The 26,207-nt window shown below is 51.8% G+C and overlaps 1 protein-coding gene across 2 annotated transcripts in view; it reads left to right on the top strand.

Moving 5' to 3' along the window:
• Positions 1-26,207, top strand: part of RERE (arginine-glutamic acid dipeptide repeats) — a 106,668-nt gene that overhangs the window by 19,878 nt on the left and 60,583 nt on the right. For both annotated transcript variants that reach the window (XM_059487490.1, XM_059487489.1), the window contains exons 3-6: positions 7,894-7,999; positions 9,476-9,572; positions 11,808-11,912; positions 23,128-23,176. In XM_059487490.1, coding sequence (XP_059343473.1) covers positions 7,894-7,999; positions 9,476-9,572; positions 11,808-11,912; positions 23,128-23,176 — 357 coding nt within the window. The remainder of the gene's footprint in view (positions 1-7,893; positions 8,000-9,475; positions 9,573-11,807; positions 11,913-23,127; positions 23,177-26,207) is intronic.

The raw sequence follows: 26,207 nt of genomic DNA, 5'->3' as shown, positions 1-26,207 counted from the left end.
TTTGGAAGGTTCCCTGCCAGTTTGTGCATTTCTGGTAGCTCAGAGAATCCTCCTGTTTGCAGTGGGTCTGGACAGGACTGGCTGTGCTGGTTGCCTTGGGGTGAATCCTTGCGCCCAGGCCAGGGGAGAGGCATCAGCCCTCATCATCATCATCCTCATCCTCAGGAGGCTTCTGGAGCCAGAGCCTTTGGGCTGGCACTGCTGGGTTCCATCCAGTGCCTGCAGTAATAGAGGAAATTAATTTGAGTTCTGCACGAGGGCTGAGTGCTTTGTGCTGCTTGGGCTCTGAGCTTCCTGCTGCTGGACCTGGCAGTGAATTAACACCTTGACTTCTTTAATACAAGTTATTAGTGGCTTCATTTGTTGGAGTTGTAATGCTGTGCTGATTATATGGCCCAAGACAAACGATTAACTTTGGAATTGTGCATTAGCTTGGCTGGCTGTGTTCGCTGCAGTTCAGAGCAGAGTGCACATGGTGGCCATGGGATGTGCTAGAGGTTTAAAAACCACATTTCTTTATTTCAGAACTGCTTTTCTTGTGCACCATCCCAGTTGTCTGTATGTTCACACTTCCAGCACCCAATAAAAGTTGATTTTTTTCATTGTAAAAAATGAAAAAAATCTCTCTCCCATCTTTTCCTTTGAGATTTTTTTCCCTTCCAGCAGGTAAATGCATCCTGTTTGTTCTCAGTGTAGTTATGTCTGATTTTAGTGTTTTCAATATCTGGCTATTTCCAGATGAATGGAGAGCACCTTTGCAATCTTTCTGTTCAGATTAGATTGCAGCCTGTGGAGCTGCTTTGGGGTGTTTGTTTAGTCCTGATTTACATACAAACACAAAGAAAAACTCTAAAGGTGGTGTTGCTAATTCAGCTATTGACACCACTTTGTTTCCTCCCAGGAGCAGCGTTTGCTTTTGTGGTGGAGCAGCCCAGTCTCACTCTGGCTGCTCAGTGCATTTTCTTTCCTTTTCTTTCTGTAATTCCCAGCCCCAGCCTGTTGGCAAAGTGCTTGAATTTTTCCCGTTACAAATCCCCTGCCCACGAGGTGATATTTCAGCAGGCAGTGGCTGTTCAAACTCGGGGCTGGGTTTGCAGAGCAAACTCCTGCTTGTTTTATCCTCCAGCTCTTGGTGTGTCTTTGTTCAAAGGTAAACCCCTCGGTGAGATGGTAAAGAAAATGTGGCCTCTTGATATTTAAAAGGTGAGAAATCTATTTAAACTGTGGATGATGGCTTTGAATAGCCCCACTGCTGAGTGTTGCTTGTTTTAATAGAAGTGATAAATACTGTGGCTGGTGCTGCTCTGCAATTAGATCTGAGCTATGTGCTATAAATGACATTTAATAGCAAATGTCAGGCGGGGCCCGAGTGGTATCTTCATTTCAGCGGTGCACTTCTTTGGCACAACGCTAAGAAAACCTTAATGGAATTTAATTACCAGAGCATCCATTCAGTGCTCGGTGAATGCATTTGTGATCCCATTAGGTGCTGCTGAGCTGAGCAGGGGATGCTCAGGGGGTCCCTGGCACTTCTGGGCCAGCAGCTCCCCCAAATCTGCTCCTGGGAAAGGCAAAATCTGAAGATCTGTGACCAGAGTGGGGCAGGGAGCAGGGGCAGGGATGCTGTGGCCAGAACCAGAGCTGATTTCTCTCTCAGGGGTGTTAATTACAGCCCGTTAATGACTCTGGGGTGTTGGTGCAGTTACAGCAGAGCTGTGGCACCTCCAGGCCTCACCTGGATTTGTGGGTTTACGTGAAATGCGCGTTGGTGAGTTTGCCGTAAATGGGATTTACAGCCAGCTGGGTGCAGGTGGTACCCGCGGATGGAGGGGCAGCGGCTCTGGGGGCTGGCAGCGCCTTCACTGCACAATCACCTGCAGCTCCACTGAACGTGCAGGTCTGGGGGGGAAACAAACCCAGCAAACCTGGATGGGAGAAAGGAAACGGAGCAGAGAGACCACAAAGGGATTAAATGAGGCAGTAAGCAATGACCCATAACCTTCATGGAACATCTTATCATAGTTTTATTTTAAGCCAGTCAGTTTTTAAGCATAACTGCTTTTTTTTTAACAAGATGAGATTATCTTGTGTCGTTTAGGATCACAGTGAAATTTTAAGGGTATTTTGTACACGAGTGTGTTTCACTTAAATGGGAGCAGGTGACTTGCTGTTCTCAGCACAGTGAGCAGCTTTGTTTTGGTAAAGCTGGAGAGCTGATGGGATAAACAGTGGAGTTTATTTTAAATACAGACATCTCTCAGTCATCAGCTGAAATGAATCATGTTCTTTGTCTCCTGTGAAACCCTGGATGAGGCTGTGCTCAAGGTGAGACGTGAGAGTGACACTAAATAAAATAAAGGGCTGACACTTGTTCCACTTCAGTCAGCTTTGTAAAACCTGCTGGGTTTGCTGAAATTCCTTAGGGCTGCAGTGTGCTTGGAGCACAGGGAGCTCCAGTGCTGGCTCCTGGTGGGGTGGATCCCACTGCCGGATCCACCAGGCTCAGCTTTGTGCCTTTTATTGCATTTCTTGTCAGGTGGATCCCACTCCTGGGTTCACCAGAATCAGTTTGGTGCCTTTTATTGCATTTCCTGGAGGGGTGGGTCTCAGGATCTCCCTGCTGGGTTCCCCAGGCTCAGTTTGGTGCCTTTTATTGCATTTGCTGATGGGTCTGTCCTGCTGCAGAGGTGCCACGGTTCTCGTGTCCCAGTAAACATGCCGTGCTCTCACGGCTGTGCTGGAGCTCTGAGCTGTTCTGAGCTGTGCTCTCTGTGCTGTGCTGGAGCTCAGGGCTGTTCTGTTCTGAGCTGTGCTGGAGCTCAGGGCTGTTCTGTGCTGTGCTCTCAGGGCTGTTCTGTTCTGTGCTCTCAGGGCTGTGCTCTCAGGGCTGTTCTGAGCTGTGCTGTGCTCTCAGGGCTGTGCTCTCAGGGCTGTTCTGTGCTGTGCTCTCAGGGCTGTTCTGAGCTGTGCTGTGCTCTCAGGGCTGTTCTGAGCTGTGCTGGAGCTCAGGGCTGTTCTGTGCTGTGCTCTCAGGGCTGTTCTGTTCTGTGCTCTCAGGGCTGTGCTCTCAGAGCTGTTCTGAGCTGTGTTTTTCAGCAAGTCTGGCAGCTCCAGTGCCAAACTCCCACGCTGGGAGACAGCAGATGGCATCTCGTGGGCACTGACTGCAGGGAGGGCGGGCACCAGTGCTCTGCAGAGCTCCAGCCCTGGGGACTGGGGCTGCTCAGGGGCACCAACAGCCCTGAGGTGATGTGACCTGCTGGAGCAGGGGCTTTGGGCAGCTTTCAAAGGTGTGCACAGGCTGCTGGTTGATACTGGGGTGGCTCAGTAGGCTCAGGGGTGTTCTGGGGCTCTGGTGCCTCCCCCGTCTCCTGTGAGGAGCACAAGTGAGCTGTGTGTGATGTGTGCAGCCAGTGCTGCTTCGCGTTCTGTAAATACAGAACAAACACTTGTGAGCAGTGTCCCTGAGTGTGCCTGGGCCAGCTGGGTCCCTGCAGCTGTGCAGAGCTCTGAGAGCCTGGAGAGAGAGCCTGCAATTCAGGGCAAGGTGAGTGTGAGCAGTGTTTTACACCTCGGTGTGAGGAATTCAGGGCAAGGTGAGTGTGAGCAGTGTTTTACACCTCAGTGTGAGGAATTCAGGGCAAGGTGAGTGTGAGCAGTGTTTTACACCTCGGTGTGAGGAATTCAGGGCAAGGTGAGTGTGAGCAGTGTTTTACACCTCAGAGCTCCTCCTATACCAGGCTGAATCCGTTCCCAGCATGCTGAGGTGACTCAGTGAATGCCAAAAGGAGTTTTGTTTGTGAATAAAAAGAACACGTGAAAATTTCTTGCTGTAATCAGTCAGCAGAAGTCAGTTGTGAAAAAATCCCATATTGTTTTGTCAATAAATGACACTGTGCCCTGCACAGATCACAGGAACGGGCCCTCACCCTGCACACAGCAATATTTGCTCCCCCAGCAGCTCATTCTCAGCTCAGCTCACACTCAGTGCATCCTCTGATCCATCACCACAGCTTTCCCAGGGCTGCTCATTTCCTGCTCCATCAGTGCCCTCCATCAGCCCAGTCACACCAACCACAGCCTGTGTGCCCAGAGCGGCCACCCAGGCTTGTTTCCATCAGGAAACCCCTGCAGATGGAGCATTAGACAGCAGCAGCAGGTTTGGGCTCTGCCTTGGCTCAGGGTGAGGGCACAGCCCTGCCTGGGCAGGGGCACGGAGGGTTAATGTGCTGTGCCCACATCACTGCTTTTATTTCACATTTGTGTTTCTTGCTGAACACTGACAATGCTGCTCTGTTTGCAGGGAGTAATTATGTGTTGCTATGCAGGCATCTGAATTAAATAATCAAGCTGCAAAAATAACATTCATTTGTAGTAATAACCTCTGCATTTCCAGGCTGGGTTTGCTTGGCTTACAAACAGCTGATCGGTTTTCTTAATTAATTAGCAAACAGCCTACAAAAAGATACCCTGAGAACGTTGGATTCCACGTGCTGCTGTGGAGAGGGAAGGGAAATAATCCTTGCTGTGTCTCCTTAGCTCCTGATTTCCAGATAGGTTCATTTGTGCCCCCTCTGTGGGGAAAAAACCCCAAACCAGTGAATTTGAGTGGTCTTTATTGTTCCTTTTCTCTCTTTGACTATTAGTAAATGTCAGAATGGAGCGAGAGTGAGGAGGAGTGATGTTTCATGTGGCAAACAGGTTGGGAATGGAGATGTTGTGTTCCTTGTCCTGTTTGTGTCCCTGGCATTGCTGTTGGTCTGTGCCCGTCTGCCATGCCCAGCCCTTGGCACGCTGTTCCCAGAGCTGGCTGGGGCTGAGCCTGGCCCTGAACAGGGCAGGGTGTGATGGTTCCCCTGGCGAGCTGCAGGACATCTGTGCTGATGCTCACTGGGCTCTCACCCCTCTGGAGCCTCTGCAGGAGCTGTTCTGAAACTCTGCCTCCCCAGGGAAAACAGGCACCTTGGAACTGCCACCAATGCTGTGAAATCAGGACATCCCTGCTTTCTACAGACAATTTGCAGCATTATTTTTCCCCCTTCAAGGCAGAGGCTCATTTTAAATAGAAGTTGACCAGATGCTTGTGAACTGAGATGCTTTAATCCATTTACAGATCCCATCTAATTCTTGTTCAATGTCCAAAACTGATTCATGCTGTTTAAAAGGAACAAAACCCAAAATGTCAGCGAGAATAAAACCCCCAAATGAGCACTTTGTGAGCGCTGCAGCAAAAGACAATATTTTCATTAAAGGGGAGAATGTGGTTTTGCAGCACAGGGAATCATTCTGAGCTGACACAATGACACTTGAAATTTAAAGCTCTTGCCATGGCTGCACTTTCTGCAAGCCTGGCTTTGGCATGTGACTGTCTGCAGCTTTTCACATGTAAAGGTGTAAAAAAGGAAAAAAAAAGTCACACTTTTAGGAGGGAGGGGACACTTCCTTTATGTGCACATGGTTTGGAAATACAGAGTCTGCCACAGGAGTGGGTGCCTTGACACCTCTGAGTGCAGCCTGCTTTGTAAATGACATGAGCATTTAGGAAGTTGGCTGGCAAAATAGCATGTCTAGGAATCTCTGTGCCGTGAGGGATGGAAATGTGAAAAGGGAGACTCTGACAGACATTTTGTGTTTTTAGCAAGATTGAAGCTTCAGGTTAAACCCCACAAAGTGCTCTGTGCTGGAGAGTGGGCACAGAAGAGGGGTTGTCATGGTGCAGCTGTTAAATGAATTGGACCAAAATGACCAAAATGGTATTTAGGAAGGAGATCAGCTCATCTTCCCCCCAAAGAACACCCAGAGAATTTGCAGAGGGATGCTGGGTTGATGTTTCCCATCATTGCTGTGAGCTCACCAAGAGAATTTATGAACTCCTAGTGAGAGGGTAACAGATTATTTACTCGGACTTTTTAGTCTCCAGAATTCAGAGAGACTGCCCATAAAAGCTGTGGTGCACAGAGCATTATTCCAGCAGAACAGCTGAGCCTGCAGCCCCAATTCCTGAGCAGCAGGCAGCAGAAATCAGAGCCTCTCACTCACCGTCCCTTTGATGTTTTCCCTGTTGGCTCTGATTGCAGCTGTGGTGTTTGAAAGGCTCCAGCCCAGGATGCTCGGAGGGTTTGGGATGTGCAGGTGGCTCAGCCCAGGGATGCTCAGAGGGTTTGGGATGTGCAGGTGGCTCAGCCTGGGATGCTCAGAGGGGATGGGGATGGGGATGGTGGCTCAGTCTGGGATGCTCAGAGGGGATGGGGATGGGGATGGTGGCTCAGTCTGGGATGCCTAGAGCAGTTTGGGAATGGGGAAATGACTCAGCCTGGGGATGCTCAGAGGCTCTGGGGGTGGGGATGTGGAGGTGGCTGAGCTGGGGATGCTCAGAGGCTTTGGAGATGGGGATGGTGGAGGTGGCTTGGTTCAGGGATGCTCAGAGGCTTTTGGGGATGCTCAGAAGCTTTGGGGATGGGGATGGTGGAGATGGGTCAGCCTGGGATGCTCAGAGCAGTTTGAGGATGTGGAGGTGGCTCAGCCCAGGGTTGCTCAGAGGCTCTGGGGATGGGGATGTAGAGGTGGCTGAGCTGGGGATGCTCAGAGGCTTTGGGGTGTGGAGGTGGCTCAGCCCAGGGATGCTCAGAGGCTCTGGGGATGGGGATGTAGAGGTGGCTCAGCCCAGGGATGCTCAGAGGCTCTGGGGTGTGGAGGTGGCTCAGCCCAGGGTTGCTCAGAGACTCTGGGGATGGGGATGTAGAGGTGGCTCAGCCCAGGGATGCTCAGAGGCTCTGGGGATGGGGATGTAGAGGTGGCTGAGCTGGGGATGCTCAGAGGCTCTGGGGTGTGGAGGTGGCTCAGCCCAGGGATGCTCAGAGGCTCTGGGGATGGGGATGTGGAGGTGGCTCGCTCCCAGCTTTCCTGGCACAATGCTGCCACTGGCAGTGGTGTGCCGGTATTACACAGCTCTGCTCAGGAAATGCCTTTCCCGGGAAGGTCTGCCTGTTGTTTATTCAGCAGGAAAGCTCTGACACCAGGCTGCTGCTGCTGCAGGGAGCCAGCAGACCCTGCCCGCAGCCCAGGGACCTGCAGGGCAGCCCCGAGTGGGTTTAGGAGCTCGGGAGCAGTCTCAGACTGCCCTAGGGGATTGCAGCCCAGAGGAAAACAAGGCTGCACTTGCCTCATGCCACAGGAATGTTCCCTTCCCTTCAGGCCTTTGTTGTTCTCTGTTTTGGAGCAGCGGGGAGAATTGCAGACCAGGGGTTTGGAGATGAACTGAGCAGAGTCTGTAGTGACTCCATCTAAAAGGTTTTTTTAAGTGGTGTTTATGCTTCAGTTTCCTTCTAAGAAGGAACAAATTGGTGGCTGGAGCCTCAGTGAAAAAAGAGCATTTGGGGAAGACAGTTTTGTGTAAATTTTGCTGTGAGGTTGATGAGCAGTCAGAGCCTGTAATTATTGTGATTGAAGTGCAGTATCCTATTCTTTTGTGTAATAAAGAACATCTATGATTATGTCTGGATCCATCTGTCCTTGGGGGAAAAAAATCTATTATCTCTTGGTTCCCACTGCTCAGAATGGTTGCACTGAATGCTGTTGCTGTGGGTATTCTTTTCTGCATGTTTGGCCATAAATACTTCTTATTTGTGGAAATCAGCAGCCTGCACGAGGCCAAAAATTGCAATCCTTTCCTGATCCCTGCCTCTTTCCCTGGGTTAATTAACATGAGTGAGTAGATTGGGGTTTGCTGGTCAGATGCAGAGACACAACTGATGCAGGGGGGTCTCCCTGCCTTTGTCTGGGCTGGAAATCAATCAGGCTGGAGAAATTCCTCCCTCTGGGTCTGACCTGGGGGTTTCCAGTGAGGGCTGGGGGCTGATTTCCTGTCAGTAACACCCCAGGGTTGTTTTCCAGAGCAAGAGGGACCATCTGCTGATGAACGTCAAGTGGTACTACCGCCAGTCCGAGGTGCCCGACTCGGTGTACCAGCACCTGGTGCAGGACAGGCACAACGAGAACGGTGAGTGGGGACAGCCTGGCATGATCCTGGCTTTAACAGGGGCAGCCTGGCATGATCCTGGCTTTAACAGAGCCAGCCTGCCCTGATCCTGGCTTTAACAGAGCCAGCCTGCCCTGCCCTGGCCCAGTCCCAGTTTAACAGAACACTTCTGCACAGGGGTGTGGAACCAGGACATGGTGCTCTCTACCTGCCTGGTGTCACTGCTGTGTGTCCTGCTCCTGTAATCAGGACCATTCCAGGTGTGCTGGAAGTGTTTGGCTGCACTATTAATAATAATTAATAACAACAGCAACAACGTTAATAATAGCATGACAAAATGATTATCATTATGATGATGATTATTACTATTACCTCCTCGAAGGAGGATAGAAAAGCAAAGTCACCCTGGATCCTTGGTAGACCTCAGGACACTGTGCTGATAATGAACTGAACACCAAATCATCTGCAGAAATTGGGGATCTCCTCTGGTTTGTGGTTCTGCCATGAACAGTGCCATGAGAGCTGAGTCTCTCCCAGTCGTGCTCCCTTGCAGTGAATATTCACTGTGATTAATATTGCAGTGAGGGATGCAACTGAAGCACTTGGAGCTGAGTTTCCCCTTTTCTCTTTGCAAAAACAAGTGTGATCTTGGCTTTCACAGGAGCAGAAGGAACTTTAGTACATATTCCAGTGTCATTTATCTCCTGCCTCCAGGGAAGACATAACATTTGCTTCTGTTCTTACCAGGAAATTTCCTTGAGGCAACTGTTAAAAATTCTGAAGATACTCCAAGGTGAACCGTGCTGATAAAAGTTGGTGATTGAAATGTGGAATGCAGCAACTTTCTGGTGCCTGACAGAACAAAGTTGAGCACACGCTCCCCTTACAAAGGACATTTTAGCAAGAGCTCCACAAATCTAACATTTCTGCTACTAATTTATTTGAAGCTTCTAACAATGAGATTACAGGCACAGTGTCAAAAAGGATTTTTGATAGCATGGCTGCTTTTATTGCAGTCTCCCGTGTGTGGAGAAGTATTTTTGTGTCTTCCTCAAAGGTATTAGAAAGAAGTAATGGAAAAAGTTGTCTTCCAGTTCCTTTGTTAGCACTCAGAATTTTCTGTGTTTGAACATGAATGTCAATATTTACCTCAAAGCCAGAGCTCTATGTCAGGATTTTGTTGCAGATTTGACATTAAATATGCACAGGAGCCCATACCTTATCCTGGAAACCAAACAGATCCATTTCCTTGGTTCCTCCCACCCGGGAGCGATGCTCCCAGTGGTCAGGAGGAGTCCCAGTGCCCTTGGAAGGCTTTTCCCTTCAGAACTCCTGGGAGAATTGATGGATGAGAATAGAAGTGATGTTCTTGCGCATTAATTCCCACAGCCCACACGAGCAGAGTCTGCCCCCTCACAGTGCACCCGAGGAGCCCCTGGGGCCGTGCCCTGGTGGCCCAGCTGTGTGTCAGGGCTGTGCTGCTGTTTGTCTCTGCAGACTCAGGACGGGAGCTGGTGATCACCGACCCCGTGATCAAGAACCGCGAGCTCTTCATCTCCGACTACGTGGACACGTACCACGCTGCTGCCCTCAGGTGGGGACACCTGGGGACACCTGGGGCTGGGGACACCTGGGGCTGGGGACACCTGGGGACGGGCTGGGAACAGCCTGAGGATGGGCTGGGGCTGGGAGGACAGCCTGGGAATGGGCTGGGGTCGTCCTGGGGACATCCTGGGGCTGGGGACATCCTGGGGCTGGGGACATCCTGGGGCTGGGGACACCTGGGGACAGTCTGGGGTCATCCTGGGGTCATCCTGGGGCTGGGGACACCTGGGGATGGGCTGGGGACAGTCTGGGGTCATCCTGGGGCTGGGCTGGGGACACCTGGGGACGGGCTGGGGTCACCTGGGGGTGGGGACACCTGGGGATGGGCTGGGGACAGGCTGGGGCTGAGGACAGCCTTGGGGACACCTGGGAGTGGGCTGGGGTCAGCCTGGGGCTGGGACAGAGGTTCCTGAGGCCCTGTGGGGACAGAGGTTCCTGGGGTCACTGCCCCCCCAGCTCAGCTGTGCCCTCTCCCTGCAGTGCTGTGTTCTGTGCCCTGGTGCCGCAGGGAGCTGCAGCCCTGCAGGTTCCTCTCTGTGCCAGGCAGTCAGTCAGGAGCTGTTTGCCCTCCCTGCCAGCCCAGGGCATGCAGCACTGCCCTTCCCTAGAGCCTGCTGGCACGGCCCCTCTCTGCTGAGCTGCACGAAAGGCTTGCTGTGGTGCTGCCCCTGTCACAGCCAGCCCAGGCTGACGGGATCCCAGCTGTGTGCCCTCACTGTGCCCTGCTGCCCTGGCACCCTCCAGGCTCTGGAGCTGCCCAGGCTGAGGGGACACCCTCACTGGAGCTGCTCTCAGAGCCCAGAGCCAGGCGTTATTTGTCAGCTGATTTTCAGCGTGCCAAACATGCATGGATATTGTCAAGATGCAAATTGAATAATCTCCCTGATAATGGTGCTCAGATGGTGTTTCACCACAGCCATCTGGAGACATATTTTTGTTCAGAGTCACTTTGCTGAAGCCACTTACTTCAAGACAAACTGGCTTCTGTTCTGGTGGGGGAAAGCCTTTGATTTACATATTAAACCTTCCTTATGAACTCAGAGCATTGCAGGGTGTGCTGGGAGCCTCTGCTGAGTCCCAGTATCACACCAGGAGCCGGGCTGCAAATCTGGAAATCAAGCACACAAACCCAGCTCTGTGGCTGCAGATTCCCTGGGGCTGCTCTGACTCCCCTGCCACATCCCCTCAGTGCTTTTTCCCTTTAAAGAAAAGATAGGAACGGAAAGATAAAAATGGAATTTCCGTGTGTGCCAAACAAAGTTGGGCAATAACCTGTGAGGGCAGAGGATGAGCAGAAGGATAATTGCACATGGTGTTCCTGCAGAGAACGTGGGGGAGGCACAGTGTGTCGTGATGCATGAAAGGTTAACGTGAGATTCTAATTTATTATAATGCCAGATTATCTCTCTGCCCTCTGCAAACAAATGGACACACAGTGGATTGATGACAAACTGGGGAGTAAAAACCAGTGATTGTAACCAGCAATATTCTGCTCTAACCAATGGGAAAATTCAACTAGAGGGTAGTTGTAGATCTCTGTGGAAGTGTGTAATAAACATAATGTGCTTTTTACCTCTGGTGAATGCAGAACTCCTGGTCTGGAGTGCTGGGAGCAGGAGGTGCTGCTGCCATCCACAGAGACAATGCAGCTTAGCTGCAAAGTGCTTATTAGCTGCCAGGTCAATTACTGAAAGGAAGCCAAACCTCTTGCCCCAGAATACTTCTAAAATGTGAAATATCAAAAGGAACCCCCCTGCTCATTTTCTGTCTCTCTAAGTGGCTAAACTTGGGAAGCAGTGCCAGCCTGCAGGGAGGAAATGAGTGTGAGAGCAAGGCGGGCACTCAGGGTGTGTGGGGCCTCCCAGACCTTGCATTGGGGAATTTTGGAGGCTGTGACTGTGACTGTAGCAGCTTTGCACATTGGAGACCGTCAGCATTGCATCCAAGCTATTGTTGGTGGGGCTGGTGGTGTTTGGGCTCTGCTGGCTGGAGGAGAATCAATGAGAGTTTGCAGAGCAGCATCTGAGCCACCGTGACTGCACCTCCCTCCCTTTGCTCCGTGGGGAGAGCCCACACTTCTGTTAAAGGATTTCTGTATTTATGGTGTTTTGGACATTTATGGGAGCAGGGATGCCTGTGGCTTCTCCCCAGATTGCACTTCATTAAAGTAGCTGTTACTCAAGCTGGAATTCTAATGCCATTTTCTCCTTTTTCTTCCTTGCAGAGGGAAGTGCAACATCTCCCATTTCTCTGACATATTTGCTGCTAGAGAGTTCAAGGCACGAGTGGATTCATTTTTCTACATCCTGGGCTACAATCCAGAGACAAGGTAAGTGAAAATGGCTTTTAAACTCCACTTCACACTGACCTGAGCTGGTGTTCACTCAGAGGTTGGGCTCGATGATCCTGGAGGTCTTTTCCAACCTTAATTCTATGAAAATCACTCAGGGGAAGAAAGGTTCAAACCCAGCTGGCAGGAGGCTGGGCTGCAAGGGATGCAAGGGACAAGCTGCAGATTTCTGGGTGTGTGTTTTATACAGGAGAAAAATAAGAGCAGAAAATAAAATTGTGCAGTGAGTCCTGATATCCAGGTGCACCTCTGGGTAAATAATGTGCTGCTTCTTGGAAATATGGAAGTTTTGTAAAACTTGCAAACTTCAGCAGGAATTCTTGGCTGTCTTGTTGGCTGAATGTGCACCCTTGAAAATACCTCTAAAAGTCGTTTGCATATTCTAGTCAGCAAAGCTGAAATTTAGACACTTCTAAGAAATCAAATGGAAAGTTTTTAAGTGTGGAAATTCCTGCTTTCATGTGTAAATGACTGTCCAGGGTCCCTATCAGGAATTCCTGGTTTATGCCTCGATGGCTAGAACAGAGAGAGGCACAGAAAGGATTTTTTGGGTCAGTTCATACCTGAGGAAGGTGTGTCCATGCTCTGGTTTGTTCAGCCAGCCTGGGCAGCTCTGGGGGAAAGCTCAGTCCAGGCTGTGGCTTGGTTATTTTCTGCATTTATGGGATTCTCTAGCACAGAAAATGCCCCACAGGTGCCAGCCTTGAGGAGTTTGCTGTTCAGGGGGTATTTCCATGAGTGAGAGATGAAGAATTTGGCTCAGGTCTGTGCCCACTGAGGGGAATTGTTCTTTGAACACAATCAGCTGTGCTCCTTGATTTCCAGAGATATCCTGGAGAGAAGTCTCATTTGAACTGGGGTTAGATAAGCATGTAAATAATAAATATTTCAATTGTTGTGTGGTGGATTTACCGTTCCTAAAGCAGATCTGGATCTTTGTGCTCCAGGGCATTGCCAGCCACTGAGTGCCTGCAGTTAGGAGGAGCTCCCTGAGTGGTGTTTATTATGGAATTGCCTCTCAATGAGGCTCCCTTGCCTCACTCTGAGGTGTCCCAGGCTGTCTGGGTGGGCTGGGCTGCCGAAACTCCCTCCCTCAGGCATTTCCCTGTCTCTGGGAATTCATGGTGCTGAGCCCTGGGGATATCCCAAATTCAAACGCCTAAAATGCTTCTGGAACATCACTGGTGTCTTCTTCTGAGTGGTCCTCGAGGCAAGGCTTGGGGAGCTTTGCATTGGTGAGGTTTTCATGGATGAAATTTTTATGGATGAGGTTTTCCTGGATGAGGTTTTAATTGATAAGGTTTTCCAGGTGAGGTTTTCATTGGTGGGATTTTCCTGGTGAGGATTTTGTGGTGCCCCTCTCTGATGTTCAGCGCCCTCCCTGACCCCTGTGCTTGTCCCTGTGTTTCAGTTTGGGGTTGCGGTGTTGGTGTTGGTGCCTAAGGGATGATTTCTCTGTGAAATGGCATTTTTGGTGCTGTCTGTGTGGTTTTAAACCCATTTTCTGGGTAGAGGAGCTGTTAGTTCTTCCAGCTCTCAGAGGATGACTGAGCCTGAAAGGATCAATGAAAGGACAGAGCAGAGCACTTAGTGATCAGCTAATTACTCCAATTAGCCAGCTCTGCAAGGTCGCTTTTTCTTCATTTGGTTGCAGCCAGGTTTCTTTTTTTGAGCTGTGTTTTGGTGCTCGTGGCTGGCTGCGAGTTTCTGCTGCTGCATTTCCTCTGCTGTGGGAAGTGAAAGTGTTTGGGTACATTTCATTGCAGGCTATGGGGGTTTGTCGGTTCCATCTTCCCTTGATCTGAAAGTGTTTTGGGTACATTTCATTGCAGGCTATGGGGGTTTGTCGGTTCCATCTTCCCTTGATCTGAAAGTGTTTTGGGTACATTTCATTGCAGGCTGTTGGGGTTTGTCGGTTCCATCTTCCTTTGATCTGAAAGTGTTTTGGGTACATTTCAGGGCAGGCTATGGGGGTTTGTCGGTTCCATCTTCCCCTTGCTCTGCTTTCCTATGGAGGTGTTTTGGTTCCATGGAGGGTGAGAGGCACCCCTGGTTGTGTGAAATTGTTGTAATAAAGGCTCTGAAGGCTGCAGTGAGCCTGCTGGGGCAATGTGGGGTGGGACCCCAACAATTCCAAACTGGGCACTGTGTGTGCAAGGGGATTTCTGCCTTGGGCATTCTGGCCTCGCCATGGGATGCTCAGAAACTTCTGCTGCACTCTCAGATGCAGCTCAGCATGTTTGGGGTCTATTTTAGTGTGTTTATGTTTGCAAAGAAGTTATTTTTGTGTGTTTGTATTTGCAAAATAAGTTGAAAAAACCTCAGAGTGCAGAAACATCCCCAGCACTGGGGAGGATGTGTAGGATGAGACTCTTTTGTTCTTGGAGGACTCAGAGCTCCAGGAAAGGTTGTTTTGTCCTTTCTGTGCTGTTTGAAACTTGTGATACACAAGGAAATTGTGTATCCACCCCTGCTACAACGAACATTCCTCACCGGATTGTTACAAGAAAATGAAGGATTTTTCTGGGGCCTGATCTGTTTTGCTTACTCTGTATTTCAAAATACAATATTTGGGGAACTTTTTATCCTTCTTTGGCCTCATGGTAGGTGGAGGCATCTCAGAAACTGGAGAACAGAGGCATGTGTCCCAATTAAAACTGTGTGTGCTGGAGGGGACATTGCCTTCGTGTAAATGGGTACCTAAGAGCATGTTTGGAATCACCCAATAAATAGAAGGGTTAGAGATGCAGCTGGTGCAGGAAGTTCAGGCAGGGAGAATCAAGCCTGGCTCCTCGGGTGCCAAAGAATAATAGCCCTTAAATGGGAAAAGAATATTCCTTAAATGGGAGAAGAATATTCTTTAAATGGGAGAATACTATGTGCCTCGCAGATCCTGGCTGAATTTATCAGCGGATCCCTGGCTCTATTCCCGGATCCCCTCTGCATTTATTGGCAGATCCCCACTGTATTTATTTACGGATCCCCGCTGTATTTATCAGAGGATCTCCAGCTGTACCAGGGGATCCCGGGCTGTATTTATTTACAGATCCCCACTGTATTTATTTACAGATCCCTGCTGTATTTATTCATGGATCCCTGGCTGTATTTATCAGCAGATCCCTGGCTGTATTTATCAGCGGATCCCCGCTGTATTTATTCACGGATCCCCAGCTGTTTTTTACGGATCCCCGCTGTATTTATTTACGGATCTCCACTGTATTTATTCGCGGATCCGCAGCTGTATTTATTCACGTATCCCCGGCTGTATTTATCAGTAGATCCCTGACTGTTTTTACGGATCCTGATTGTGTTTATCAGCAGATCCCCGGCTGTTTTTGCGGATCCCCTGCTGTATTTCCAGATCCCCTCTCTATTTATCAGCGGATCCCGGCTGTAATTCCAGATTCCCTCTGTATTTATTCACGGATTCCCGGCTGTATTTACAGATCCCCGATGTATTTGTCAGCAGATCCCCCCTGTATTTATTCACGTATCCCTGGCTGTTTTTGCGGATCCCCTCGGTATTTATTCACGGATCCCCGGCTGTTTTTGCGGATCCCCGCTGTATTTACCCGCGGATCCCCGGCTGTTTTTGCGGATCCCCCCGGTATTTATTCACGGATCCCCGGCTGTTTTTGCGGATCCCCCCGGTATTTATTCACGGATCCCCGGCTGTTTTTGCGGATCCCCGCTGTATTTATTCACGGATCCCCGGCTGTTTTTGCGGATCCCCGCTGTATTTACCCGCGGATCCCCGGCTGTTTTTGCGGATCCCCGCTGTATTTATTCACGGATCCCCGCTGTATTTACCCGCGGATCCCCGGCTGTTTTTGCGGATCCCCCCTGTATTTATTCACGTATCCCCGGCTGTTTTTGCGGGTCCCCCCTGTATTTATTCACGGATCCCCGGCTGTTTTTGCGGATCCCCGCTGTATTTACCCGCGGATCCCCGCTGTATTTACCCGCGGATCCCCGCTGTATTTACGGCCCCGCCGTATTCGCGGCCGGAGCAGCGGCGGCGTGCGGAGCCGTTCCGGAGGGAGGAGGAGGAGGAGGAGGAAGGAGGGAGGGTCACAGCACATGCTCAGTGCCGCCGGTCCGAGGGCGAAGTTTGTGCGTTCTGCGTGCGGGCTTAGGTCACAGCACAAGCTCAGTGCAGGCTCGGCGGCTCGGGCAGCCCGCATGTGCCTCCATTTTGAGCTGCGAGAGGGCAAAAGGCGCAGCTCGGGCCCGGAGCGGCGGCCTCGGCGATCGTGCCCGGCCCCGGGCGCCTGGCACAGCCATGGACGATCCCCTCGGGCCCTGCAGGTAGGCGGCGGCAGCCCGGGCATCGCCCGGGGCTCCTGACAGCGCTGCCAGCACGGCAGCGGGCACCGGGGGGCTGGGGGCTGCAGGGCGCCCGTGGGCATGCGGCCGTGGGCATGCGGCCGTGGGCATGCGGCGCCCTGCAGCTCAGGGATGCTGTGACAGCGTGGGGCTCCTGGATGGGTGGTACCTGCTGATGGCGGGCACCGAGCCTGGCACTGAGCAGGTGAGAGACAGGAGCAGGAGCTGCTGTGGCTGTGCTGGCCTGTCCTGCCCGTGCAGGTGGCACTGGTGCAGCTGAACGGCAGCAGCTGTGCAGAGCAGCTGTGCAGGAGGGCAGCACTGCCCCTGTGCAGGACAGCAGTTGTGCAGGGCAGCAGCTCAGGACAGCTGTGCAGGACAGCAGCTGTGCAGGACAGCATCACTGCTCTGTGCAGGGACAGCTGTGCAGGGCAGCTGTGCAGGGCAGCATCGCTGCCCTGGGCAGGACAGCAGCTGTGCAGGGCAGCTGTGCAGCATCACAAGGCTCAGCAGGCACAGGGTCAGGCTGATGGGGTGAAGGGCAGGCTCTGGTCCCTGTGGGACAGCCAGCGGTGTCACTGATGGATGGAAATGGGGGTGAGGGGACCTGGGGCTGTGCCTGGGTCACACCTGTGTGTGTGCTCTCATTGCCGGGAGCTGTCCCTGTGCCTGTCCTGCCCTGTCCTGCAGAGCTGGCCTCACTCACTTGTTCTGCAGCCGGGCAGCTTTGGGTGGGGAGGGGACAGGACTGTGAGTGCTGCTCACAGTGACCCCTGGAGCAGGGGGTGGCCCTTAGTGACAAAGCACACATTGTCACTCACGTGGCAGGGCTGGGGCTGGCAGGGGCTGCTCACCTGGGCACACACAAGGGGAGCAGCTTCAGACTAACAGAGCAGAGACTGGGATGAGAAGAGAAGGAGAAATTCTCCCCTGGCAGGGTGGGCAGGCCTGGCACTGGTGCCCAGAGCAGCTGTGGATCCCTGGCAGTGCCCAAGGCCAGCCTGGGACAGTGGGAGGTGTCCCTGCCATGGCAGGGGTGGCACTGGGTGGGCTTTGAGGTCCCTTCCAATCCAACCCAGTCTGTGATTCTTGTCAGAAGCTGAGGAATGAGTGATGGATAAACCTGCAGAATCCTGCCCATGTCAGTGCCACGTCCACGTCTGTGTCCTGCCCCAAGTGTCATTCCTGTAACCATCTCCTTTCATACCTGCAGAGCATAAAAAAAAAACAAGAACACCTATTTCATGTGGATCACTTTGACCATTGGCTGAGCAAAGTTCTGCTAATGGTGACAGAGCTCAGCCTGGCAGCATCTCCTCGTGGGTTAGGGTTAGGATCTCCTCATGGGTTAGGGTTAGGATCTCCTCGTGGGTTAGGGTTAGGATCTCCTCATGGGTTAGGGTTAGGATCTCCTCGTGGGTTAGGGTTAGGATCTCCTCGTGGGTTAGGGTTAGGATCTCCTCATGGGTTAGGATCTCCTCATGGGTTAGGGTTAGGATCTCCTCGTGGGTTAGGGTTAGGATCTCCTCGTGGGTTAGGGTTAGGATCTCCTCATGGGTTAGGGTTAGGATCTCCTCGTGGGTTAGGGTTAGGATCTCCTCGTGGGTTAGGGTTAGGATCTCCTCGTGGGTTAGGGTTAGGATCTCCTCGTGGGTTAGGGTTAGGATCTCCTCGTGGGTTAGGGTTAGGATCTCCTCATGGTTCAGAGAGGAGTCTCCACGGGCCTGAGCTTTGGACACATTCTTATTCCTAATAAAGGAGCTCCCTGAGTGTGTGCAGGCGTCCAGCAGTGCTCTGCAGGAATACAGGGAGGTGGCAGCTTGTGTCCTTAGCGCTGGTTTTAATTGTTCCCTTCTGGACAGAAGAGAAGGGCTTGGGCAGCCAGGTCATCAGCAAGCAGCTGCTCAGGTTTGTGTGAGTTGGGTTTAAAAATAAAACCAAACACCAAAACCCAACAGGAACCCGGTGTCCTGCTCCCCCAGGCAGGGACACCCCCAGAGCCGCAGCCCTGGGTGGCAGGGGGCCAGGCTGGGGGTGCAGGATCTGCAGAGGGTCTGAGCTGCCCCGGGCACAGCTCTGCCCTGCCTGCAGGCCCAGCAGGTGCTCCCAGCTCAGGCACTGCTGCTGGGTGGTCTGGTGAGTTAGTGCCACTCCAAACAGCTGTTAGAAATTGCTGGTATATCATGGCAAGTGCTTCAGTATTGTCCTTTGGATGAAGAGTAGTCTCTTCCCTTTGTTCTGCCTTCATTTCAGCTTTTTTTCCAGGCATAAATCAGCAAGATTACCTCTTTCCCCTTCCTTCCAATTCTTTAGGATGTAATTTGTTTTAATTAGAGCTTGTTTCCAGGTGCATGGTGGAGCTAGGGATACCTCCCAGCTCCTCTCATGCCTCCCATTCGTCATGCTTATCACCTGTGACACCTGGGAGCTCTGCCTGTGCCTGTGTGCTGCCCAGGGAGCTGCAGGTCTGTGTTCTCAGGCAGGTTCAGAGCCCTTCAGCACTGCCCTGGTCTGATGGAGCTTCATGGGAAAGGTCCCAGTGGCCTTTGGCACAGGAGCTGGGCTGTGCTGCTGCTGGGGAGCTCAGGCTGCTTCAGCAGTGAATATTTGGCAATGTGGGGAGCGCAAAGGCACTGCCTGGCCATTTCAGGAACTGTACAGGACAAACTTCAGCAGCACCAGTCCATGCTGAGCTCATTTACACATCACTCCCCAGTGCTGCTGCTAAACAACACTCTGGTTCTGTTAAATCAATGTGAGCAGATACAAACCTTTGCATTGTGCAGTGGCTCCCAGTAATTCATTTATTTCGACTTGTGATCAGAATGCAAAAAGGTGTTTGCCTTATCTGGGGGTGAGCAGGAGTCAGAGGTGCCCATGGCACCTGCCAGGCAAACATCCCCCTGCAGGTAATTCCTGTGTGAGGAGAACATTTCCTTCCTTGGGCTGAATTTCTGTCACCTCCATCCAGCTCTGGGTAGGGGACGGCGCTGAGGGCTCCCTGTGGGCTTTGTTTTCCTTCCTCCTCCTCTATAAACATGGGGAAAGAACAAGTTGCTGTTGAAAAAGCCTTTGCTGTGTGTCTGTCTGAGCAGTGCTTCCTGCTGCAGGCAGCCCAGGGTGCAGGGCAGCCTCAGTCCCTGCTGCAGGCTGGGGCTGCTCTGCAGGGACGCATTCCTGCTCTGGGGCAGCAGAGCAGGCACCCACAACTGCCCTTGGAAGCTCACTGCTCAAATGCAGCTTGGGTTTTTCACCCAGAACACAAAACTGCTTCTTCTTCTTTTTTTTTTTTTTTTTTTTTTCTTTTTTTAAATTATTGCAACACGCGGTTACAACAGGTTTGAAATGAAGTTTAAGCATAAAGGGCGAGGATATTTTCTGAGCATTAGGATACTGTTTCTGTAAAAAGAAATTTAAAATCTTGCTTTAAAGATGAAGGTTTAGGACACAGGTGAATTCAGGGACTTGTTTCTCTTGTTTCTCTTATTTACCTCAGGTTTGAGGCAGTTGTGGGGGTTTTTGGTTAAAGGTTGAGCAGCCTGAACGGGTTTGTCCCTGTTGCATTTTGGAGTGTGCAGTGTTTGAACATGACATAAGATAATTTTGGGTTAAAATTCCAGATCCCCTTGGCTCAGTTTCCTGCCTCCCAACAGTGACCATAAACAGATGCTCTTGGCTGCAGTGCCAGTCCCTCTCAGCCCTGATAAACTGGTTTTTAATCTGCTGAACTTGGAGTGGAGTCATTTTGTTCTCCCCTGTTTTGTCCCTCTAAGATGGAACAAAATGATCCTTGCCAGATGTTTTTAGAGCTGCCTCTGAAGAGCCGGGGTCTTTCATCCTGGGTATTGGACTATTTGAATTAAAGGATTGTTTTTAAAAAAGCCTTTTCTTGGGAGTTTCTATTAATTTTGCAGAAATCACAAGTATTTAGGAGTTGCTTTGCTGTGTCCCACTGTCAGTGGATGTAACTGATGTCTGGCCATTAACAATGGCTGGTTAGCCAGTGCCCAGTGTGGGACTGCAGTTTATAATTATTTATAACACGTGGATCTGACATGGGCCCGCTTTATTCAGTGCAGTGTTGGTGTTGGTACCAGGCCTCATACAGAGCCCCAAATCTCAGTGGTGCAGTTTGTTATTGCCTAATAAAAACAAAAATACAGCCCAAATCCCTCGCTATCCTGGCCTTAGGATGTGCCTTTCCTCTTTTAATTTTGCCTGTATAGAAATAATGACCTTTTCCAGCTGCTTTGGGCACCTCCTCAGTGTTTGAGAGGAGGTTTGTGGTTGGTTTAAAAGCCTTCTTCTGTTGGAGCATCCCTGTAATTTAATTTGGGATCAGCTCGGTGTGCAGAGCCAGGGAGGGATGCCCGGGGTGGTTCTGTGGGTGGCACAGAATGCTGTCCTGTGTGTGATGTGGGGTTCTGGTTTGGCTTTGGGCTTTGGTTGGGTTGTTTTTAACTGAATGGCAGCACTCAGATATCTCTGGGGCTGGGGCTGTTCCTGGATGCTTGCAGAGGATGGCAGAGAGCCCAGGGCAGGGTGGCCACAGCAGCACAGATAAACCCAGGCAGCTGCACAGGGGGAAAATGTGCATTTCCTGCAGGCAGCTCTGCTGCTGAGCCCTGGCAGGGGAAGGGGAAGGGTGAAAGCAGCAGCACTGCTGAGATCCCACCTTGGAGGTGATCCTGGCACTGCAGGGCAGTGCCCACAGCCCCAGGCCCTTTGCCACGGCCCCAGCCTGGGGAGAGCCCTGCTGAGAGCTGCCAGCCCTGCCTCCTGCCCGGCTCTGGGCCCTCTGGAGCAGAGTCCTGAGCTCAGCTGCTCCCCAGAGCTGTCCTGCTGTGCTTGGGGCACCCGTGGTGGCCTTGTCCCTGTCCTTGGTGGCACTGTGTCCATGGACGGGGCTGCCAGCTGTGCCAGCCTTGGGGAGCTGCTCAGTGGTGGGGACAAGGCAGGTGACAGAGAATGAAGCTGGTTTGTGTGTTGGGAATTGTGCAGAACTGCTGTGCCAGCCTTGGTGTAACTGCTCAGTGGTGGGGACAAGGCAGGTGACAAATGGAGGGTGAAGCTGGGTTGTGTATTGAAATTGTGCAGGCTCTGCTGTGCCAGCCTTGGGTGACTGGTGAGTGGTGGGGACAGGAGGGCAGGTGACAAACAGAGAATGAAGCTAGCTCATTTCTGTGCTGGGAATTGTGCAGAACTGCTGTGCCAGCCTTGGGTGAGTGGTGAGAGATGGAGACACCAGGCAGGTGGCAAACTGAGGGTGAAGCTCGTTTCTGTGCTGGGAATTGTGCAGAACTGCTGTGCCAGCTTCCTCCCTCTCTCTTGCCCAGGGTGGGAGAGCAGAGCTGTGCCCAGCCTGTGCCCACCCTGACCTGCCCTCAGTGCCCTCCAGGCTGCCCTGGTGCTTCAGGAGGGCAGGACAATGGGACAAGGGGCTCCCTGCCCTGCTGGGCTCTGGGCCCTGCCCTGCTGGGCTCTGGGCCCTGCCCTGCTGGGCTCTGGGCACTGCCCTGGGCACCAGCCTTGCTGCCTGCCCTGCTCCCCTCCTCCTCTGTGATATTCCAGCTCTGGCTCCCGGCTCCTTTCTGACCAGCCCCTGTTTACTTTGCAGAACACAACGTTGCCATGGCAACAGGTTACTTTTCAAAGGGAACATCTTGTCATTATATTTAATCCACTGCAGCTGAGGAGGACTGAAATATTAAGTTGTTGTTGCTATGGATACTGCTTTGTTACAGCAGTTTCTTTTGTGTCACATTTCATATCCAGCGTTGGCTCCTTTTTTCCCTTTCCCACGGAATAAACAAGGGTGCCGTTCCATTCTCATTGTAATTGCCCTCACCAATATGATGTAGCTCCAAATCTGCGCTGCATTTTAGTTTCCATAGCAAGAATTTCCCTCTCCGTTTGAAAGCCATGGCTGGGGCTGCGGGGGCAGCAGGAAGCACAGAGCAGCTGCCGTGTCCCTGGGCAGCCTGGGGCTCTGTGCCCTGCTGAAATCCAGGGGGAATGGGGCAGCTGAGCCCAGCCCTCACCTCCTGGGCAGGGGGGGAGCCCCTCGAGCTGGGGACGCTCCCTGGAAATGGGATTGGTGGTGGAAGGACACGCAGAAATATTTCTGTGCTTCATGAGGGGTGGCTGGAGAGCCCCACCGGGTCCCACAGAGGGAGCTGGGGGCACAAGTCCCATCCCAAACTTGAACTTTGCAGTTACAGGATGGCCCAGCCTCGGTTCTTAAAGGTCTGTTTGTCATATTGAGTGTGGTGCAGCTGAAGAAATTGGGATCTGGGGGATGTTTGGTTCCTCCTGACTGAGCTGAAACCAGCCCAGGGCTCAGGGTGGGCACAAACCCTGCCCAGGAACACCGAGAGCAGGGATGAGCATGGCCCCAAAATGAATTCTGGGAGGGAACCAAGAGCATCAGCATTTTCTGTTGTCAGCTTCCCCTTCTGACACCTTGTAGTAACCTGGTATTTAATGTATGACTTTGTAAATAGAAAATTGATTTCCTACTTCAGTCATTTCCTTGCATAGCCTGAAAACAAGAAAACAGTGTCAGGTTGTCTTGCAGAAATCTGCATTGGGGGAAGACATGTTGACATGTTCTGGTGGTTTTCTGGGGGCTTTTGGCTCATTTTTGGGGTGGGCTTGTTTCCTGGAAGGTGGCACTGTCCCTCAGGTGGAAGGGTAACCTGGCCAGGTTGCTCAGCACACCTGAGCACATCCCCTCCTGTTCTCTCAATGGTGTTTAATTTCTGCTCCTGCTCTGTTTGCATCAGAAATGCAGTGACAAAAGAGAGCATCACCCTGAATTTCATTGATTGCAATTCTTTCTCATTGCTGTTTTTCCTTTGCACCTTAGGAGGCTGAACAGTACCCAAGGTGAAATCAGAGTGGGACCCAGCCACCAGGTAAGGGCTTGGTTTGTGTTCAACACCCAGGGATGCTCTGGCCTCTGGCTGTGTGCAGTTGTTTGAAATTGCTGTGCTCAGACATGGGAGGGATTTTAGATCATCTTTAGGTGACTCACTTCAGTTCTCCAGCCCTCCTCAGCTCAGCGACTGAGATTTTTCTGTGTCAGATGTTGATATGTTCATGGTTTTCTGTAGCAGAAAAACAGATTTTCAGTGCTGTTGGGTTAATTCCTGAGTAGGATTGAGGGTATGTGAGTAACTGCTGGAAGTTAAAGAAGTGCTTTAAGTCATTGGGATTGTTAGAACAGAAATTGAGGGAGCTGCTGAGTGAGTTCACACTCTGGGAAGCAGAATAAGGTTAAGACTCTGGATGTTCCTGGTATGTTAATTCTAATTTGAGAGAAATCCTTCATGAGCATTGGAAATAATCTGTTCTTAAAGAGTATTAACACCCAGCTTGCTCTGTTCATAGGGCCAGCTCTGTCCCTGGCAGCTGGGGCCTCTCCTTTTCCTGAGAATTGACTTTGCAGTGTCCAAGTGCTGGAGTTTTGCATCCAAGTGATGAATATTCATTCAGACCCTCTTAAAAATCCTGTTTAATAACTAGTGAAAGTAAATATTTATGGAACCTGATGTCACATTCTTGAGGATGTTTTGCCTTCAGAGGAAAAAAGTCCTTGGCAATTAAACCTGTAGTGTTCTTTTCAGTAGTCATAACAAGAGCACTGTAAATGATACCTTCAAAACAACTTTCATCTCAAATTGTCATCCCATATTTTGGCAGGCATTAGTCACCCTGCTCTGGGGTGTAATTACCACGTGCATTTGTGGATGGGGAGGAAAAAGCAGGAAGAAGGTCCATGGATTTAGAATCCTGTTCATTCTTGCTTGAGACTTCCATTGTCCCTCCCTCACCCTTGGTTCTGACAAATCATCACTGACACCCCTCAGAGCAGCAGAATGCAGAGCCTGAGCTCCAGCAGGCTCTGGAGCTCCCACGGTGCCCCAGCCGTGCCCAGGACAGGGTCAGAGGTGGGGCATCCTCAGTGCTCTGATCCCCACAGCCCTGCCTGTGTGCCCACAGCAGAGGAGACTGATGGTCTGTGGGATTGCAGGGCTCTGAGAACTCATCTGCCTGCTCTGGGTGTGCTCCTGGGGCACCCAGGGAGCTTTGGGGTGTCCCTAGGACAGCCAGGGAGCTTTGGGGTGTCCCTAGGACAGCCAGGGAGCTTTGGGGTGCTCCTGGGACAATTTCTGTCTCCAGATGACAGCAAAGGAGCTTTGGGGTGTCCCTAGGACAGCCAGGGAGCTTTGGGGTGCTCCTGGGACAGTTTCTGGCTCCAGATGACAGCAAGGGAGGTTTGGGGTGCCCAGGGGACAGCCAGGGAGGTTTGGGGTGCCCAGGGGACAGCCAGGGAGCTTTGGGGTGCCCAGCCCTGGGGGTGGCACTCGGTGCTCTGGGCTGGGGACAGGGTGGCCGCAGGTGACAGCTTGGTTATCTTGGGGATCTCCTGCAGCCTCGGTGGGGCTGTGAGGAGGAGGAGGCTGCTCTGGGGGATAACTGAGCACATTCCAGGGCACAGGAGGCTGAGCCTGGGCTGGGGCAGCCCCTGCCTGCTGCAGAGCCTCTGACAGAAACCCCAGGGCTGCCTCAGCCCCAGCCAGGAGAGAACTTCAATGACATCCCCATTTTCCCAGGCAAGAAGTAAAATAAAGTACAGATTAAAGAGCAGAACATGAAAGACATGTGAACCTGTGACTTGTAATTACTGGTTATGTATAAATGTTGCCTCTCAAATACGTTTAGCGTTGTGAGCACAGGAGGTAATTATAGGGCTTAAAAGCTGTTTCTGAAGAGGCTCTCAGCTATCTCATCTCGGAGCAGGAGATGACTAAAGATGCTAATTGGGTCTCTGGATAGAGTGTAATACTTATTTAGAGGCAGTGTTCGTTTTGCTGAGCTATCTCCCTTTCAGGAAATGTCTTTGTTTCCCTTCAGAGTCCCAGTGATTTACTGAGCATTTCATTTTGAACTTGGTGTCAGATCTGTGGGGTTTCTTGCCGGTGTAAAATGGGACCCATCTGGTGGCTGCCTCCCTCCATGTGTGTTCTGGAGGGTTTGAGGCAGGCAGGAGCAGCTGGATCAGCATCCCTGTGACAGTGCAGCTGCTGCGGCTGAGGGGAGTTGTCCAGCAGCTCTGCAGCTCCAAAGCAGGGGCCGTGCGGTGCAGAGCGCTTCCCTTCCATCTCTGCTGCTGCTGTGCACAGAAGGGCTCCCCTGGCAGGGGGCTGACGTGGGGTTGGCCCAAATTGCCATCAGGAAAGCCACTGCCCCTGGGAGGCAGGAGTGCTGGCTGGAGGGGATGGCGTGGGCTCGATGCCTCAGCATCCTCCGAGTTCTGAAACGTGGAACAAATCCTTCAGCAGCTGCTTGAGCACCTTCCCCTGCCAGCTGCCACCAGGGCAGAGAATTCCAGGGGCTGAGACTGGGAGTGCTCCTGAGCCAGGAGCAGCTGCCGTGTGTGTGTGTGTGTGTGTGTGTGCCCTCTGTGTGTGTGTGTGTGCCCTCTGTGTGTGTGTGCCCTCTGTGTGTGTGTGTGTGCCCTCTGTGTGTGTGTGTGCCCTCTGTGTGTGTGTGCCCTCTGTGTGTGTGTGTGCCCTCTGTGTGTGTGTGTGCCCTCTGTGTGTGTGTGCCCTCTGTGTGTGTGTGTGTGCCCTCTGTGTGTGTGTGTGTGCCCTCTGTGTGTGTGTGTGCCCTCTGTGTGTGTGTGCCCTCTGTGTGTGTGTGTGTGCCCTCTGTGTGTGTGTGCCCTCTGTGTGTGTGTGTGTGCCCTCTGTGTGTGTGTGTGCCCTCTGTGTGTGTGTGCCCTCTGTGTGTGTGTGTGTGCCCTCTGTGTGTGTGTGTGCCCTCTGTGTGTGTGTGCCCTCTGTGTGTGTGTGTGTGCCCTCTGTGTGTGTGTGTGTGTGTGTGTGCCCTCTGTGTGTGTGTGTGTGCCCTCTGTGTGTGTGTGTGTGTGTGTGTGCCCTC

This window comes from Ammospiza nelsoni, chromosome 22 (genome assembly GCF_027579445.1).
Source record: "Ammospiza nelsoni isolate bAmmNel1 chromosome 22, bAmmNel1.pri, whole genome shotgun sequence".
NCBI lineage: Eukaryota > Metazoa > Chordata > Aves > Passeriformes > Passerellidae > Ammospiza > Ammospiza nelsoni.
This window is presented reverse-complemented; position numbering and strand designations above follow the sequence as displayed.